Here is a 20,348-nt window from a genome sequence, read left to right as displayed (position 1 = left end):
GAAAATGGATGGATGGACATAAATAAATACTAAAACAAATTCACAATGTGCACTACTACGCATAATAAATTAGTTCTTTATTTTCTTTAAGATTTTGTCAGTATTTCTTTTGAAAAACTACAACTACCATGTTCGCGGCTCTAAAAACTACAAATGGAACTCCGATGACGTAGCGATACCGGAAGTGTATCCAAAGTTGACGCGAAGCTCTTCCGCCTTTCACCGGAGTTTGTTTCATCAGCCACGAGTTTCCGCTCCGCCGGCTCCACACTTCAACCACGAAGCTTTTCAGATCATCCAGGACCTGTCCCCGGAGTCCAGAGCCATGGGAGACCCGCTGACCGAGTGCCACAGCCGGCTGGAGCAGCAGGTACCCGCCCGCTGAGCCCGGAGACCCCGCTAACACCCGCTAGCACCCGGCGTGACTAGTGACAGAGCGGACGTCATTACAGAAACGACAAAATTAGAACATCTTGTTACATTAATACACATTCTTATGTTCTCTCTGTAATGTTTATAATGATTGAATATGAGTACACACTATTTTTTAATTCGGGTTGTAAAAATGGCGTTATGTTTTGAGTTTAATAGCCATTTTGTGACATATTTACAATGAGAAGCAGCGCAGGTACATTAACAAAACTGAAGTGAAGTGAATTTTGTCAATGATACAAACATTATTACTCCAACAAACCGTGCTTAAGCACATCAGATGTAAAGCCGTACTATGTAACTTTACAGGAGAGTTAATATAAATTTAAGTTGTATAGGAGACCATAAGATTATTATATAACCCTGTAATCTAGAGAAGTTAATGTAAAAGTGAAAATGCAATGCAAAAATTCTCGGAGTTTTTATATTATTGGTGCACAAAGGCAATAATTTGATCACAGTAGCTCACAAGTGACAAAAATGAATAGTTTTTAGTAAGAAACTGCAAAAAGAACTGTGGCAAAACATTAAAAATATAATAAATATTAGGTGGGTCAAGGTCAAATTTTAATGCTGGTAAATAATCAATTCTGATACCATCACAACATTCTTTAGTCCTATAATATTTAAAACTGATTTTTGTAGATCTACAGTCTTGATCAGGTTCAATATTTATGATTTTTCCTTTTGAATATTTCATGCATAGTACAGTTTAAAGGTCCTAAAATTACTCTCCTGAGCTTTAAGTCATGTTATAATGTTGTTACCTCCTTAAAAACATACCAGGAGTTGCAGGATGAAGAGGTAGAGTGCTTCACTGGGTCATAAAAGAGTTAAAAATGGCAGTATAGGTGCTCCACGGGGGTTAAAACGGTATTCTTTAAACAGAAGGTTGCCCTTACTAGAAAATATAAAAGTGGGCAAGGTACAAACCTGAGGCACTCCGACTGAATATATTAAAAGTCCTTTATTGCGTGAAGGGACCCCAATGGGTTTCAACCAGCAAGATAGTCTTCCTCAGGGCAAAGTGGTCCATCTTGCTGATCGAAACGTGTTGGCGTCCCTTCATGTAATAAAGGACTTTTAATATATTCATACCTGGAGTTGTCTTTTGTTTCATTCACACATTGAGCAACCCTTTATTATTAGTCTGTCTACATCTCCAAAGCTCAAAATGTTCTGTTCCACCTTGTGAGGTCATGAAGCTACCTTTTTCATTTAGATCAGCAGAGCTTGGCAATTCCAGGGCTAAAAATAGCCAAATGAAATCTAGTGAAGGTGTGTGGAGTGTAAAGAGCAATGGCTTTTAACCAAACAAACCTGTACACATTAGTCTGTCCTGTATGAATGCAACAATATGAACTGTAAATATGTAAATAGTGTTTGGATGTGATGACCGAGACTTGAATGGGACTATAGTTTTACTTATTGATTGACTGGATGAATGATTGCATCACTACACATTGTATTGTATTTTATTGGCATGTGTACCATTTATGACATCAGCCTGTCCAGAGATTGAAGGTGGAAATCAACAATTTTGCTATAACCTATCACAAACATATGACCTCTTTGTGTAGCTCAATGTTTTTATGTGCATTGTCCCTGATAAATAAACTAAACTAAAAACATAGAAGCACTAATAGCACATGACATCACAAGGTGTAACAAAGTTTTTTCTGTTTGAGAATAGAACTCAGTCTAAATCTGCAGGGTTTGTGTGTTAAACATGTGAATGAAACAAAACACAACAACTCCAGGTCTGTTTGTGATGATGAAACAACATTATAACAGATCAGAAAATAGCGTAATATGAAGTATTTTAAAACATATGGTGGGGCCAAAATGAATATGAATTTTCCTTTAGGGTGTGTACAATCCTTCAGTCATCCAGGTAGAATTCATAGCAAAAGGAGAAATTAAAATTGTCAACTGGACAAAAGTTCCCGAACTGAAGAAGCAGCTTGGATGAGCTGCTAAACGTATTAAACTTTTATCCAGTTGACAAATTGATTTTCTCCTTTGCCTTTCCTTTAGGGTATTTCATGCAAAGTACAGTTTAATAAACAGGAAAACTGTCTCTCGCTCCCCAATTGAAAACCACCAATACAGTGCTAAGTCGCTGTTGGTAGAATCCACCTTAAATATGCCACTTTCTTAATAATTACATGTACAATTCAAACATCGCTATACATGAAATAGTTATTACTGCACATGTACAGTAATAACTCAAAGAAACAAGCTTTTTTTCAGCTTTTAATTTGGTTCCTTTTAACTCTGAATTTATTTACCATTTAGATTTGGTTAAAGGTGCATTGTGTAACTTTTCTTAGCTTTTCTTCATGGAGATGTTATTGCTTTGTCTGGAATGTTTCACAGTATGACATTAAGACCAAACCAGACCAAGATACAGGTCAGATCTATGGAGAGTCAACCCCACGTACAGTCAGAATGCCTGTTTTTTCTAGGTATTTTTGAGCTCTAAAACCACTTGTAATTGAATAAATGTAAGGTAGAGCTGTTTCATGTCATACTGTGGAACATTCCCGGCAGAGCAATGACATATCCATAGAAAAAAGAAGGTGACAGATGCCCAATAAAAAAGTTACACAGTGAATCTTAAGGCAAATGTTGGTTGAGTTGTTTTTTGTGAATTGAAAATCTAAGTAGAGCACATGACGATCCTTGGACTTTGCATCATATTTATTGTAGTTACAGTTTGGTTCCTGTTGTGTTGTGTAAGATTGCTTCAGGCTAAGTGGGACCACAGTAATAATATGACTGTAAATTATTGACATTGTGCTATTTGTCTACAATAATTGTTTAATCCTGAAATTCATTCTTTTGAAGGCTCATATTTGATCTGTTATGATGCTTTTTTTTGGTTTTCTATTCACAAACAAACCAGGAGTTGTGTTTTGTTTCATTCACACATGTTTATTTAACACACAAACCCTGCATATTTAGGCTCTGTTCAACCTTGTGATGTCACGTGGTGATGAACATACTAGTAATGTAGGTTTACTCAACATGTGAATGAAACAAAACACAACTCCAGATTTGTTTTTGAGGAAATAACAGCATTATAAAGTGACTTAAAGCTCACGATAGTCAATCTTGCATAATATAGAACCTTTAAATAAGTGTTCTTTAAACTATTTTAGTATAAAAATGTCCCATGTTCACTGTATCTGATCACATTTCCTCTCCATCTTGCATCACATTCACTTTTCGTTTCATTATGATGCCTGTAATCTCATTCAAAGTCCCTCCTCCTTCTTTTTCAGAAATCAAACATTTACTCAAGATCAGATCATTTTGTCCAGTGACTGTAACTGGGAAAGCTGTGAGGTTTAGTAGCTGAATTTAGTTTTTTGTTTTTTATAGGAAAAGGAGATAAAACGTTTGTCTGCTGAGATTGAAAGCATAAAGAATCCTAAAAATTTGGACCCAACTGCCCGATTAGACGAACTGCGAGAAGAAAACGCCAAACTGAAATATCGCCTCAACATCCTCAAGAGGGTGAGTATCATTCTGCTCTTTTACTTGATTGATTGGTTTGTTTTTATTTCGAGTTTGTGCCAAGAAAGAAAAAAATAATCATAAACACATTACGTGTATATTGTAAACAACAGAAAGGCACAGTTCTCGAAAAGGATTTGGAAGAAGAAAACCTCTTAACCTACTCCAATTTCATGTGTACATCCATGTCTTTGTACAGTAACACAGAGAGAACATGCACAATTCACTCAGAGAGATCAGGAGTAAACAGGAACCAAACCTCACCAGAGGAGATCAGGAGACACTCAGAGATAACTACTCAGCCAGAATTTATTTTTACTTTACATAACATAATAAACTTCAGATAAAATGCCATAACTCAAATAACTCAAATTGTGATTGATCAGGTCCTACATTGCACAAAATTGACTCGTGTGAGCTTTAAATCATGTTATAATGTTGTTACCTCACCAAAAACAGACCTGGAGTTGTGTTTTGTTTCATTCACGCATGTTTTAAAAATCCTTTATTATTAGTCTGTCCACATCTCCAGAGTTACAAAGCAAAGTTAACTGCTCCTTTTGTTCAGTAGAGATTGGTTATTCCAGGGCTGAACTTATCCAAATGATTCTAGTGAAGGTGTGTGGAGTGTGGAGACATGGCACTTCTGCAAATCCTGTATTATCACATGACATCACAAGGTGTTTTCAGTTTGAGAGAAGAACTCAGCCTAAATATACAGGGTTTGTGTGTTAAACAAGTGTGAATGAAACAAAACACAATTCCAGGTACAACATTATAACAGATCAGATATGGGCCCTTTTAAAAAGAGGAGTTAGTTGAGTTTTTAAAAAGCCAGACAGATATAGCGTAATTTGACTTTTAAAGACCAAACCTTTGATGAATTTCAGGATTAGACAATTATTGTAGACAAATAGCACAATGTCAATAATTTACAGTCATATTATTACTGTGGTCCCATTTAGGCTGATGCAATCTTGCACGACAGAGCAGGAACAAATGTAAAACTCACTGAAACTATATGAAAGGAACCAAACATGGAAAGGCTCTTACTGAAAATGATCAGAATTGGTATGAAAAATCTAACTTTTGTTAAATTGTCATGGCCATACCAGCTTGTCAAAACCTGATCCCATCAAATCTCATAAGCAGGACCAGGCCTGGTACTAACTTGAATGGGAGACTTTTGGGAAAATCAGGTGCCACAGGGGGGCGACAGTTGTAAAAACTGTCATTGTGTCCTTAGGCAAAGCCCTTCACCCACATTGCCTAGTATGAAAGTGATGTGTGTGTGAGTGATGGTGGTGGTCGGAGGGGCCGATGGCTCTGATTAGCAGCCTCGCTTCCATCAGTCTGCCCCAGGGCAGCTGTGGCTACAATAGTAGCTTATCACCACCAGGTATGGAGTGAATGAATAATGCTCTGTAAAGCGTCTTTGTGTGTCCAAAAAAGTACTATATAAAACTGAGGCATTATGATTATTATTAAATCTTGTTGAGAGAAAAGCACAGGTATCATCTATGTTCACCAGTGCACAAAGCTCTTACCTTCTGCACATTGTTCAGTAATAAATTAGTGCTGCATAATTCACATCGTATGACTGTAAGTCTGTATTTCTGCTTAAATAGGCTAAAGGACATCTGTCAGTTTGTATGCAGGGTTTGTGTGTTAAACATGCAAATGAAACAAAACACAACTCCAGGTCTGTTTGTGACGAGGAAACATTATAACATAGAACAGAAAACAATGTAATATAAGCAGTTTGTACTAAAAACTTCTACCTATGATCAGCTGGGCCAATGCATAAGACTTAGACGAACTTTATTGATCCACAAGGGAAATTATTTGGACACAGTAGCTCACACATCACAATATAATATAATAACAAAGAGCAAAAATATAAATGGTAATAATAAATTCGAAATAAGCTAAACAAAATAGGATGAGACTAGTGTCAAATAAGGTGTAATAATGTTATATAAGTGTATGAAGAAGTAAAAATACTGTAATTTCAAAAGCCATATCTGTCCTCTATCTCTGTAGTTATTGTTGTGTCTCTCCAGTCTCTCCAGGAGTCGCCCCCTTCCTCCCTCACTCCACTCTCTGATTCCAAAGCCATGCTCAACATAAACCAGCGTCTGCAGCAGATCTTCGGCAGGGCCATCTCAGCGGCGTACCCAGAGATCGAGGGCCCTCCTGTGGCCGTCACTCCCACTAATCAGGCCAAGTTTGGAGACTACCAGTGCAACAGCGTCATGGCCATGTACCAGGTAAATGTGGTCACTTAGATCCAGATTCTGTTCACATTTGACCTGTTTGGTCCTGAATTAGTCCCAGTTTAGTCCTGGAATACAATGTGCTGCTAGTAAATGTCTTGGTCACTTTTCAGCAGATTTTTCTTATTTACTGATCACATTTTTGTTAATTTTTACAATTTGATGCTTTTCTTTCTTCCAGATGCTGAAGGCTAAAGGCGCCAAAGTGAATCCTGTAGAAATAGCAGAAAAAGTTGTGAAAAATCTCCCGGACAACGAGCTCATTGAGAAAACGGAGATCGCCAGACAAGGTTCACACTTGACACTCAGACATGACCTGACAAACCTGGATTGTAAAAGCCTCCGTACGCGCGAAACGAAATCAGAAATGTTTGTACACAGCTCGTCTTTAAAATGATTTATTAGAAACAACGTGAACGTGAAACAAGGCGGACCTCCAAAGTCTGGAGCGAGGAAAGTACAGAGGAGTCATGAGGGGAGAAAGTTTGAGAAAGTCATGTTTGGTGGAAGTTTGAAACAGTTCATTTTTACTTTATTTTACCAGAAAAAGACACAGAATCAAACTGAGCCGTGAACATTTAGTCACAAGAGTGTGGGAAACTTACACAATTTGTGATCTGTAGAGGGAATAACGGTGTGTAAGCGCATGCAGCTCTTATTTTTAAATGACTAGATAACAGGATACGTCTGTGTTAGAATGTTTTTTCTGAGAAGAAGAGTTAACTTTTTCTCTGAAATTTCACACTCCTGTGTCTTCCTCCTTACCCCTGTGTGTCAATCAGTCAATCAAACCCGCTCATTATCAACTCATGTTTAGGTAAATCTCATTCAGGACTCACTTTGCATTGTTCTGTTTGGTGAAATAGAGGCGTTAACGGGTCGTGACGTGTGGCGGGAGGGAAGTGCTGCGGAGGCTTTATTAATGTTTTGCGTCTACGTCACAAAAGCGTGTGACCTGTTGTTTATTCCGCCAAATTGGAGGTGAAACTATTTATCTGGACCAATGTGTAGTATTTGTGTGCGATAAAATAAGAAAGATGCACTGTGCATTTTTCACTTTCCCGGCACAGAATCTCCCCCTCAGCCCGGGATACGTAGCTACGGTTCTCGTTTTGACCTCCATTCTACTTACCCTGGCTGTTATCAACAAAGATCTCATGTATCCCTTGACAAAATATTTATAAGCCTCTAACCCCTTGTGACTTTTCAGTTCTTGGTTGGTGTAGGACGATGTCGAATGAATTAAGTAGTTATAAATATCTGGATATTGGAGGTCGGGCACAGAGAGAGCGCTGATTAGACTGACAAAGCGGTCTGTCGGAATCAAATAGGGATCTATTCCACAACCCAGGAGGATGACTTTAACATTATCTCTTTCTAATGACGGCTGATCTAATGAGCTGGCAATTTCGGACAGTTTCATGTTGCTTGCTCTCTTTAAAGTAGCCATGATTATATTGTAGTAACTGAATAACACCTTCCGGATAAACCCCAACCTTGACCTCCAGTATGGCCGCAAAAGCGTCAAGTCACGCGCAAATCCTTAATGTATCCCAATAATTTTTCTTGTAAATTCATTAGTATTGAAATAGAGAGTGAACTTTTAGTATCGTTATATCACTATAAAACTCTAACTCCTTATATGTTTGCAGGTTTCATTAATATCCACTTGAAGCGCTCCTTTGTGTCGCAGCTGCTCAGTAAACTGCTGGTGAATGGAGTCCAGCCTCCGCCCCTGTCCAAGAAGAAAAAGGTACGTGAGCATTTCCTTCTCTACTCATCAGAAATCATCAGAAAAAGGCACTGAACCTGAACTTGGTCTGGTCAAATATGAGTCTATGTCAGTGGCAAAGTGAAGGTTCTCCAAAAACAAACTCTGAGTTTTTTTGTGTTCGTCTCGTTCAGGTGGTGGTGGACTTCTCTTCTCCAAACATCGCCAAAGAGATGCACGTGGGCCACCTGCGCTCTACCATCATCGGAGACAGCATGTGCCGCCTCTTTGAGTTCCTTGGATATGAAGTGCTCAGGTTTGAGAAGAATTATATCACTTCACTTTAACATTGATTCACATAGTTTAGTGTGATTTAGTTGTCAGATGGTCCACGTGATGTACGGGAGGAAGGATGGTCCATGTGGCGTGTGGGAGGGGGGTTCGCTCTTTCACGGCCCAGTATTGGTCACCTACTCGGCAGTTGGAGACCCCTGACTTAAAGAACTTACCAAACCAAAAACTATAACCAAACAAAAGTAAGAGTGAACTACTTATTGTTATTGCTTCATCTGGAATGTTTCACAGTATGGCATTAAACACTTTCTGTTTTTATGGAGCTTAAACCAGACCAAGTTACTGGTCAGATCTGTGGACAGACAACTCCACTCACAGTCAGAATCAACCAAAAGAGTTACCTTGAAGAATGCAAATAATATTGGTTTCTTTATCTTCTCACTTCATCTCGTTCCAGACTGAACCATGTTGGAGACTGGGGCACTCAGTTCGGAATGCTCATCGCTCACCTCCAGGACAAGTTTCCTGATTACCTCACTACCTCTCCACCAATCAGTGACCTGCAGGCGTTCTACAAGGTCAGGAAAGTTACACAGTGCAGCTTTAAGGATAATGTTCAAAAGTGACAGATCCAAAATAAAACCAAAAATAAGAAAACGGAAAAACAACTATTTTCTTCATTATTTGTCTCCAAAACCGAAAAGGAAAAAACAGATAATGATTTGTTTTTTTCAGTTTTTGATTTTGTGTTTAAATGAATAATGGAAAAAACGGATAATGGCCGTTTCCTGTGAACCAGGACTAAAACAGGACTAAACCGTTTTCAGTCCTGGTCTGGTCCGGTCTCGGTCCTGGTCTGGTTTCGGTCTCTGTCCTCCGTCTAAGTCCCCGTCTAAGTCCCCGTCTAAGTCCCCGTCTAAGTCCCCGTCTAAGTCCCCGTCTAAGTCCCCGCCTAAGTCCCCGTCTAAGTCCCCGCCTAAGTCCCCCCTAAGTCCCCGCCTAAGTCCCCGCCTAGGCCCCAGTCTAGGCCTAGGTCCCAGTCTAGGCCTAGGCCTAGGTCCCAGTCTAGGCCTAGGCCCAGGTCCCAGTCTAGGCCCGGACGTGGTTCAGTCCTGGTTCAGTCTACAAAAGTTCGGCATCGCAGTTTAAACGGGAAATGGCCGTTATCAGGTTTTTCCATGATTAATTTAAACACAAAATTGAAACGAATGAACAAATGATACACAGCCTGATCGTTTCTCTCTCTCTCTGGTCTCATAAAAAAAACATTTGTTGTGAAAAATATGAACTAAAATGCGTGTGGCGTCTCTGTAGGAGTCAAAGAAGCGTTTTGATGAAGAGGAGGACTTCAAGAAGAGGGCGTATCAGTGCGTGGTACGACTGCAGAGCAAAGAGCCAGACTTCATCAAGGCCTGGAACCTGATCTGTGACGTGTCCCGAAGAGGTAACCACCAACGAGGGCTGTGCCAAAAATTAAAAGATTGATAGGCCATGATCTCGATGATATGCCGTTTTAATTGATAGATCAACAACCAATCATGTGGCAGTAAGAGCGCGTGGAGCTGACGAGGGTTTTACGGAAAAGCATCAGCTTGAGCCACAGTGCGTCCCTTTGTTTCCTCAAGTGTTTACAAGTTTGGACTTAAATTTGCACAATTTAGCTGAAAGTCCAGTGTCTCTCTCGCTCTTCGTCTATGTCTGTGTGAGTCTGTGTCTGTGTGTGAGTCTGTGAGTATCTATGTGTGAGTCTGTGTGCGTGTATCTATGTGTGAGTGTGCCTCTGTGTGTGTCTCTGTCTCTGTGTGCCTCTGTTTGTGCGTCTGTGTCTGTGTGTGAGTCTGTGTGACTGTGCCTCTGTGTGTGCCTGTGTGTGTGTGTGTGTATGGTTTTCTGTTTCTGTGTGTCTCTGTTTCTGTGTGTGTCTCTGTCTCTGTGTGTGCGCCTGTGTCTGTCTCTGTGTGTGTCTATGTCTGTCTCTGTGTGTGTCTGTCTTTGTGTCTGTCTCTGTGTGTGTCTGTCTCTGTGTGTGTGTGTCTGTCTCTGTGTGTGTCTATGTCTGTCTCTGTGTGTGTCTGTTTCTTTGTGTCTGTCTCTGTGTGTGTCTGTCTCTGTGTCTGTGTGTCTGTCTCTGTGTGTGTGTGTGTCTGTGTCTTTGTCTGTTTCTCTGTGTCTGTCTCTGTGTGTGTTTCTGTGTGTCTCTGTATGTGTGTGCCTCTCTGTGTGTGTGTGCGCCTCTTTGTGTCAGTGTGTGCCTTTGTGTCTTTGTGTGTGTGGTGCCATCTGTCCCCGCTCACCGTCCCTGTCTCTCATCCCGCCGCAGCTCCTCACCTTTTCTCCTCTTTCTTTCCTCTGGTGCTTCTTTATAATCCAAGTTTTAAAAAGTAAAGTAAGTAAAGTAAACGACCTCATCATTTAAATGTGAATTTCTTCGGAATTATTGGTCCTATCAACACAAAATAAAAACTAAAGTGATCCTGACACGCTGCTCTTGCCTGCCGTCCACATGTCATGAAGAACAAATCGAAAATCAAGATGGATCAATATGGAGGAAAAAAAAATCATGATTCTTTTTTTTAACCCCCATATTGCTCAACCCTCACTCCAAACTAGAGCTGTAGGCCTGTAGTCCTTTAGTCGATTAAATTGTGATAATTTTATTTAAATTATAGGGATTTATGTGGGTCGACAGTAGAAAGGAAGTGGGTGATTTTGTAATTTTTATATTAATTATATGTAAAAAGGCAACTTAAACTCATGATTTACAAGTTGAATCTTTATATAAATACATTGTTCTTGTGAGCTCTTAGTTAAGTTATTACGGTGTTTTCTCCTCAAACACAGACCTGGAGTTATGTTTTGTTTCATTCACATATTTTTGAGTAAACTTCTACATCTCCAAAGCTCAAAATGCCTGTGTGGTAATTTTCAAGTTATCAGCTCCTTTTACTTTTAGTTCAGGAGAGATTGGCAATTCAAGGCCTGAACTTTGCCAAATAATTCTAGTGAAGGTGTATGGAAGTGCTCCATTTTGTTCTTCAAGCCGAGTTTTGTCTTTTATTTATGCATTTGTTCTGTTTTTTGTGTTGTAGAGTTTCAGAGAGTGTACGACTGTCTGGACATAAAGCTCATCGAGAGAGGAGAGAGTTACTACCAGGAGATGATGACGGAGGTGGTCAAGGAGTTCGAGGAGAGAGGTCTGTGTTCATCTCAACTAAATCTCAAATTACACTAGACACTGGAGTATTACTCTCAATACTAGGGTTGCACCGATTCAATACTGGTATTGAGATATTTGCAGCGATACAGAAAAATTTGCTGGCTCAGATATTGGCTTCCAAATATCGAGTCAGACAATATCCTGACTGGACATATAAATTGATGTATTAAGATTATTTCCTGCTCATAGTTGGCCCAGAAAGTCTCATAGTGTGTAAACTTTGATTTATACAAATCTGTTCTATAGTTAACGTATTTTCCGGACTATTGTTGCACCTGAATATAAGCTGCATCAACTAAATTTTAACAAAATTTTTTATTTCTAACTATAAAGGCCACACCTGAAAATAATCCCCAAGTGTCCACGTCTTCAAGAACGTTTTCAAATTTGGGCCATCTGGTTTTCTTGCCTCTGAAAGCTTTTGTCGTCTTTTTGCGTTGAGTCAGTTTGTCAAGCTGCCGTCGCCAAAATCTCACCATCGACTCACTGATGCCGAGTTCACGTGCAGCTGCTCTGTCTCGTTCTTCCACAGCCACATCAATCATCTTCAACTTAAAAGCTGCATCATCTGCATTTCTTCGTGTGTTTTCCATGAGGAGGGTGTGTGTATGAAGCGCAAAATAACTTTTCAAAACACAATCAAACGAGCATCTTCTTTGGCGCATCACCCCTGTCTCTTCCCGTGCTCTACTGCACATGTCTCCAGCAGAAAGAGCCTCTGTTCTGTCTGTATCATGTCAGTGTCTTGTACAGTATTTTTCAGCGAACCCTAGATCCACGTGTAACCGCAGACAGCAGCGTTTTCTGCACTCAGGCTGTACGTATCCGCTGTGTTTACAAACCATAGACTGTATATATGAATGGACAATGTGCCAATCAAAGAATCCGTCCATATATGAGCTGCATCGTTTTATAAGACAGGGTTCAAAGTAGGAGAAAAAAGTAGCGACCTCTAGGCCAGAAATTACGGTGCTTGAGAGATAAATAACTGCTACACAACACATTTGAGTCAGTCTTCTCTTATTGTATTTTTGTTTAAAGGAATTAAATGCTCTGCTCTGTGTCAGTCGATATCGTGTATTGGCAGATATTTGAAGCTATAATATCCAAATTGGTATCGTAAATGAAACAGCTGGATTGGTGCATCCCTCCCTACTAACAGGAATTGTATGAAATTGATTCTGTAGTGACTAAATGCATCCACTTGGGGGCAGACTTGTGCTGCATTATTTCTGTTTTTCGTCTGCTGCATCAAATCAGCAGGAAATGTTCGTAACTTCAACATTATAACCCGACACTTCATATTGTATTATATGTTTTATTATTAAACACTGAAGGAATTTCCAATAATCTGTGGAGATTTCAGTAAAAAAGTAAAACCACAAGCGCCTCAGTTCAGGTGTTTGGGCTGTAGACATGACAGTGCTTCCCATTCACAGAGGAGACTATGGTGCCTTCCCAGAGTCAAATATTTGCTAGTATATTATATTATTTGATTTTAATAGTTTTATTGTCTTAATTAGGACTAGAGGAGTTAAATAGAGCTTTATTTTATATTTCCATTGTATTGTTTTATCTGTATTGTGCTGTTTGTTTATGAAATTGCTAGTTTTCAGACGACATCACCACATTCTATAGGACAATATTATTTAATGAGGTGAGGTGAGATGAGGGACTGCAAAAACTAACATTGTTAAGTGTATTGTATATGTTTTTGTTGTAGTACAGTGAGTTCAGGGGTGTAATAGGCTTGTGTGTCAATATCTGCTGCTCCTATTACTCCTGTACCACTGTCACATGGCTCTACTGCGCATGTCTCCTGCAGAAAGAGCCTCTGTCCTGTCTGTATCATGTCAGTTGATCGCACCATTACTTCTGTACCAATTTAAACAAACTTATGAAGACGACTGAGAAGACTGAACACTAATGCCCCCAAAAAGAAAATCATATTTTGCAGATAAGCTGCAAGCAGTGAAATCTGCAGCCGGAAACGATAATCGAGCAGCAGAAAGAAAATCTTGAGTGAGCGAGAAACTTGTGACACCGAGATGGTGCACCATGCAACTGTCCTGGAAGTCACTAGATGGATGGACAAAGTCTAGACTTCAGTGACACCGAAACCATCCTGTCGGGATTCAGAAAGGCCCGAATAATTCTAACTGGATGAAGAATGATTTGGAGTGAGATGGAGAGTTTGTTAAACTTGTTCTGTTCTGTTGTTTATGTTATAGTTTATCTGAAGAACTGTTCATATGTGACGTTAACAGTCTGTTGTTCAGTTTTATTCTTCTTCATCATGCATGTTTTTGGCTGCTGTGATTTATACTCTAGAGCGACTTATAGTCTGACAAATACAGTACCTTTTTTATATTTCATTGCAAACTGCTCCATCTGGGACTATGACATTATCACATTAGCAAATCTGAAAACCACCAGTATAAATGACGTGGATAACTGGATTACTGTGTTGTGCTGATACTGATGCTGATTGTTGGTTCCAGGTTTCGTGGAGCTGGACGAGGGCCGTAAGATCGTGTTTGCGACGGGTCATTCCGTACCGCTCACCGTGGTCAAATCAGACGGAGGATACACCTACGACACCTCAGACCTCGCCGCCATCAGGAACAGACTCTTCGACGAGAAAGCGGACATCATCATCTACGTGACGGACAGCGGGCAGGTGAGCGACGTCATCTGTGTAACACCTACGAACACGATATAAGACCAGTGAAGGGCTCATATTAAAGGTGCATTGTGAAACTTTTCTGCTGGAGGGTCTGTCAAGTGCTTGGTAGCAAAACTTCTTCATGGAGACCAAACCAGACCAAGGTACAGGTCAGATCTGTGGAGAGGCGACCCCACAGTCAGAATCCCTGTTTTTCTAGGTATTTTTGAGCTATAAAACCACCTGTAATTGAATAAATGTAAAGTAGAGCTGTTTAATGTCACACTGTGGAACATTCCAGGCAGAGCAATGACATGTCCATAGAAACAAGCAGGTGACGGACCCCAATTCAAAAAAGTTACATAGTGCGCCTTTAAGTAGTTTCTTTTTAATGTTGTTTCATCGTCACAAACAGACCTGGAGTTGTTTTGTTTTATTCACACAAATCCTGCACATTTAGGTGCCAAGTTCTTCTCTCAAACAGAAAACACTCTGTTCCACCTTGTGATGTCATAGTGTTGTAGTCAAGACCGCACTAATCGAGATCAAGACCTGTACGAGAACACAGGGTCCCGAGACCAGGACAAGACCAAGACCTCTGAGGGTTGAGACCGATAGAAGACCGAGACCTCTGAGGGTTGAGACTGAGACAAGACCGAGACCTCTGAGGGTTGAGACTGAGACAAGACCGAGACCTCTGAGGGTTGAGACCGAGACAAGACCGAGACCTCTGAGGGTTGAGACCGAGACAAGACCGAGACCTCTGAGGGTTGAGACCGAGACAAGACCGAGACCTCTGAGGGTTGAGACCGAGACAAGACCGAGACCTCTGAGGTTGAGACCGAGACAAGACCGAGACCTCTGAGGTTGAGACCGAGAGACGAGACCTCTTGAGACCGAGACAAGACCGAGACCTCTGAGGGTTGAGACCGAAACAAGATCGAGACCTCTGAGGGTTGAGACCGAAACAAGATCGAGACCTCTGAGGATTGAGACCGAGACAAGACCGCAACAAGACCGCGACAAGACCGAGACTTTTTAAGGTCAAAACCGAGACAAGACCGAGACCACAGCCCATCAAGACCAAATCGAGACCATCTTTGTAATTTTTTACATTTATTTGTATTTTACAGTTATTTTATCACATATATATAAATGTTTTTATAAATCTATCTCCATTTTATCACTCGTCGAGCGTCAGACCTCGAAACCGAGATTAGACCGAGTCCAAGCACCTTCAAGACCGAGACAAAACTGAGTCCAAACGCCTTCAAGTTCAAGACCGAGACGAGAACGAGACAAGAGTGAGACTACGTACCTTCAAGTCCGAGACGAGACAGAGTCCAAACGCGGTTGAGTCTGAGAGGAGATCAAGACCGTAAAAAGCGGTCTCAAGTGCTACAACACTATGATGTCATGTGGTAATACAGGAAGTGCTCCACTGTGTTTTTAAACTCCACACACCTTCAAAATCATTTTATCACTAGAATTGCCAAACTCTATTGAACTAGAGGTAAAAGGAGCTGTTAACCCTTCCAGACTTGTTTTATATAACTGTGCATAACTTTCCCACCATAAAAAATAGAAACTGACTTTTTTTCCCATGAAAAGCTAAGACTTGCGGCTTTCTGAGCATATACAAGGTGGAACAGAGCATTTTTGCGCTTTGGAGATGTACACAGACTAATAATAAAGGTGTGAATGAAACAAAACACAACTCCAGGTCTGTTTTTGAGGACGTAACATCATAACCTTGCATAAAGTGTAATATCGAACCTTTTAAGAGTCACTGTGTTTGTGCCTACAGGCCTCGCACTTCCAGTTGATATTCGCGGCAGCTCAGATGATCGGATGGTACGATCCCAAAGTCACCAGAGTGGAACACGCCGGCTTTGGAGTGGTGCTGGGAGAGGACAAGTATGTGTCAAATCACTTAAGTCATGCCAGTTAAAGGTGCATTGTGTAACTTTTCTTTAAATAGGGCTGTGCAAAAATATTGAAATATCATTCTATCGTATTGTTTAATTTGATGATAAATTATCAATATCTTGAACTGCTGTATCGATACATCATCAGGAGTATTTTTAGGTATATTTTATTCAATTATTTTGTGTAAGAGCTTCAGTTTTGTTGACTTTTTCACTGTTTTTATGAGTAAAATGGGTGTTTTTCATGTTAACTCTGCACAAATTTAGTGGACTTAAACTCTTAGTTTCACGATCATGATTTAGCCTTTGTTTTTCACTGAACGGTATCGAATCGATTTGAAATATATCGTATCAAAGCCATGTGTCATTCGTACATTCGTTTTTCAATATAACACCAAAAATAAGAAAAAGTAAAAAACAACTATTTTCTTCATTATTTGTTTCCAAAACCAAAATGAAAAAACTGATGATAATTTGTGTTTTCAGTTTTCAATTTTGTGTTTAAATTAATAATGGAAAAAGTTTATAACGTCTGTTTACAGTTTCCGTGACTTAAACTGCGATACTGGACTTTTGTGCCACATATGGACTGAACCAGGACTAAACCAGGTATGGGACTGAGACCAGGACTGAGACCAGGACTGAGACCAGGACTGAGACCAGGACTGAGACCAGGACTAGGACCGGGAACAGGATCGGGAACAGGACCAGAAATAGTTTAGTCCTGGTTTAGTCCAGGTTCAGTCCTGGTTCAATCTGTATGCAGTGCAAAAATCCAGCATCGCAGTTTAAGTCACGTAAACGGGAAACAGCTGTTATGTGTTTTTTCATTTTGGTTTTGGAGAGACATAATGAAGAAAATAGTTGTTTTTTCGTTTTCTTATTTTTGGTTTTATATTGAAAAATCGAATGAAGAAATGATACACGGATTGTAATGAATTGTACCGAATTGAAAGTGCACTGTATTGAAAAACCTATCGTATCAGCAGCGTCTTAATGACACCCAGCTCTACCTTCAAAAAAACAAACAAAAAAACCCCCCACAGACCAAACCAGACCAAGTTACAGGTCAGATCTGTGGAGAGGCGACCCCACTCAGTCAGAAGGTCTGTTTTTCTAGATATTTTTGAGCTATAAAACCACCTGTAATTGAATAAATAAATAAAGGTAGAGCTGTTTCATTTCATACTGTGGAACATTTCAGGCATAGAAATGACATATCCATAGAAACAAGCAGGTGATGGACCCCCAGCCAAAAAGTTACATAATGCACTTTTAACATTAAACAATTGCAGAATCATTTTTTAATTCTATTTTTGTTTTTTGTTTTTTTTTCCAGGAAGAAGTTCAAGACTCGTTCTGGAGACACAGTGCGTCTGATGGACCTGCTGGAGGAGGGTCTGAAGAGGTCCATGGACAAACTCAAAGATAAAGAGAGGGACAAGGTGAACACGAGGTTTCTATGGTTACGTCATTGCTCTGCCTAGAATGTTCCACAGTGTGACATTAAACAGCTCTAACTTACATTTATTCAATTACAGGTGGTTTTATAGCTCAAAAATACCTAGAAAAACAAACATTCTGACTGTGAGCGGGGTCGCCTCTCCACAGATCTGACGTGTAACCAGTTTCCATAGTAACGTATTGGTAATTTGTTGTTTGATTGACAGATGCTGAGCCCCGAGGAGCTGGAGAAGGCGCAGAAGGCCGTGGCGTTCGGCTGCATCAAATACGCAGATCTGTCCCACAACAGAATCAACGACTACATCTTCTCCTTCGACAAGATGCTGGACGACCGAGGGAACACAGCGGCCTACCTCCTCTACGCCTTCACACGCATCAGGTCCGTCTGTGCACACTCTGTTCGTTCAGACTGCAGGGCTTAATGCTCAATTCAGATTTTTTATTTTTTTTTTGAGGTTGTTCACATTTCCAATTAAATGCGACTTGTATGTGATCTCCAGCTTAAACTTTAAATGCCCCAAAAGTGTCCCGCATGTGCACTGGAGGACGTCACCTGCAGATTTTAAAGCTGCTGTGCTGTTTTAAGGAGGAGATTGAGAAGGAGAAGGATGAGGTTTTTGGCCATTGCGTTTTGTGGCGCAGCATGGACCATAGAAAGGAATTTGTGGGTGCAGAGTTGCAGCCAAGAGTGGTGAAATTGCTCTTTGCTTTGCTGCTTGACTCACACGGAGTTCATACAGTTTTCATATGACAAGAAGAAAGTTTGTGTACATTTGTAAGTAAGAAAGTGTTTATTTATATAGCGCTTTTTCAGACATATGTCACAAAGACACTTTACAGAGCATTATTCAGCATTATTCATTCACTCTATCCCCAGTGATGGTACACTTCTATTGTAGCCACAGCTGCCCTGGGGCAGACTGACAGAAGCACAGCTGCCATGCCAATCCGTGCCATTGGTCCCTCCGACCACCACCATCACTCACACTCACACCACTTTCATATTAGGCAATGTGGGTGAAGAGTCTTGCCTAAGGACACAAAGACTTTTTTTTTTTTGCCACTGGTGCCCCCTGTGGCACCTGGTGTTCCCAGTGTCTCCCATCCAAGTACTAACCAGGCCCGGCCCTGCTGAGCTGATGAGATCTGATGGGATCAGGCTTTGACAAGCCGGTATGGCCACTTTGAGCCTGTAGGTGGGATGAATGTGACCTGGCTGTTAAGAATGAAGTCGCATGTCAAAAGATCAGATATGTATCGGTTTTAGGAGCACATATCCAAGTGACCTGGGTCACATTTTTAAAAATTGGATCTGTGTTGTTCAGACTGTCATTAAAAGATCAGATACAGGTCGCATAGGGGTGAAAAAAACAAAACGGTTCTGATATCGCATGCACGGAGAAGAAGTGAGGAGTGGGGATTCCGTGCACGGAGAAACAGTGATTCACGTGGTTTGGAGGGACATAGTCAAGGCGGGGGCCACACATTGTCAAAGTGGCCACCTTAACTATAAAGTGCTGCGGGAAACACTGATGTGTCATATTTGTGTTCAGATCCATCTCTCGTCTCGCCAACATTGATGAGGCGACTCTGAGGAAGGCGGCGGAGACCACGGAGGTGCTGCTGGACCACGAGAAGGAGTGGAAACTGGGAAAGTGCATCCTGCGCTTCCCCCGAGGTCCTACAGAAGATCACAGACGACCTGCTCCTCCACACTCTCTGCGACTACCTGTACGAGCTCGCCACCACCTTCACCGAGTTCTACGACAGCTGCTACTGCGTCGAGAAGGACAGGAAGACCGGTACCCCACCCAGTTTACACACAGACTGTATTTATAAATGGATATTTCTGTTTCATAAGGGCTAGTTGTTGTAGGGAGTATTATCTGTTACATAAGGGCAAGTTGTTGTACAGTTGTAGGGAGTATTATCTTTGACATAAGGTAATATTAATATGTATTTTCAGGTGAGGTCATAAAGGTGAACATGTGGAGGATGCTGCTTTGTGACGCCGCCGCCGTCATGGCCAAAGGCTTCGACATCCTCGGCATCACGCCCGTATCCAGGATGTGAGGTCACGACGCCGTAACCAGGAAGTGAGCGCACAGTCCCGTAAACAGGAAGTAACCAAGCTCTACCTTTCAGCCCAAATATCAACAGAAACTACCACAGACCACTTTGAACTTTCACCTTTTCGTAAAAACCCAAACTGTTAAAATTCCAACTCATGTTCAGGTCATTTTTATTAGCAAGTTTGAAAATAAACTTTAAAACTAATACTTTTTTTGTGATTATTTTAATTGTGTTCAATTACACAGATGCGGAGTTTATTTTGTTTTTGTTTTCGTGTGAGGGGGTGGCAAAATAAAATAAGCCACCAAGAAATAACTCAGATTTAAAGGTGCATTATGTAACTTTTATGGTGGAGGCCGGTCAGATTTTTTTGTAGAGAAGGGTCAGTTTATGGAACCATCCTCTAGTTTGTGTAGTCGAGAGCCCTCTGGTGGATTTCAAAGGTATTACAAATATTTAGCAGCATTTTCTGATTTGTTACTGTGCTGTTTTCTCATCACAAACACACCTGGAGTTGTGTTTTGTTTCATTCACACATGTTTAACACACAAACCCTGCATATTAAACCTGAGTTCTTAAAACAGAAAACACTCTGCTCCACCTTGTGATGATCATGTGGTAATACAGGAAGTGCTCCACTGTGTTTTTAAACTCCACACACCTTCACTAGAATCATTTGGATCATTTCAGCCCTGGAATTGCTGATCACTACTGAACTAGAGGATGAAGACAGCTGTTAACTTAGTGGAACAGCATTTTGAGCTTT

The 20,348-nt window shown here is 40.6% G+C and overlaps 1 protein-coding gene across 1 annotated transcript; it reads left to right on the top strand.

The window, feature by feature from the left end:
- The first annotated feature begins 208 nt into the window (after positions 1–208).
- On the top strand, positions 209–19,786 carry rars1 (arginyl-tRNA synthetase 1). Its single transcript, XM_020920628.2, is given in 16 exon segments — positions 209–370; positions 3,820–3,954; positions 6,018–6,224; positions 6,412–6,520; positions 7,883–7,983; positions 8,136–8,257; positions 8,693–8,813; positions 9,550–9,679; positions 11,325–11,429; positions 13,954–14,132; positions 15,925–16,034; positions 17,385–17,490; positions 17,716–17,888; positions 19,063–19,180; positions 19,182–19,311; positions 19,476–19,786. Coding segments are annotated over 16 exon segments (1,998 nt in total). The 5' UTR covers positions 209–325; the 3' UTR covers positions 19,583–19,786.
- The last annotated feature ends 562 nt before the right edge of the window (positions 19,787–20,348 follow it).

The sequence above is a fragment of the Boleophthalmus pectinirostris genome, unplaced genomic scaffold, assembly GCF_026225935.1.
Source record: "Boleophthalmus pectinirostris isolate CB_2022bp ecotype Guang Dong unplaced genomic scaffold, ASM2622593v1 HiC_scaffold_12, whole genome shotgun sequence".
NCBI lineage: Eukaryota > Metazoa > Chordata > Actinopteri > Gobiiformes > Gobiidae > Boleophthalmus > Boleophthalmus pectinirostris.
Note: the sequence above shows the minus strand (reverse complement) of the source record. Positions and strands in the feature narration are given on the sequence as shown.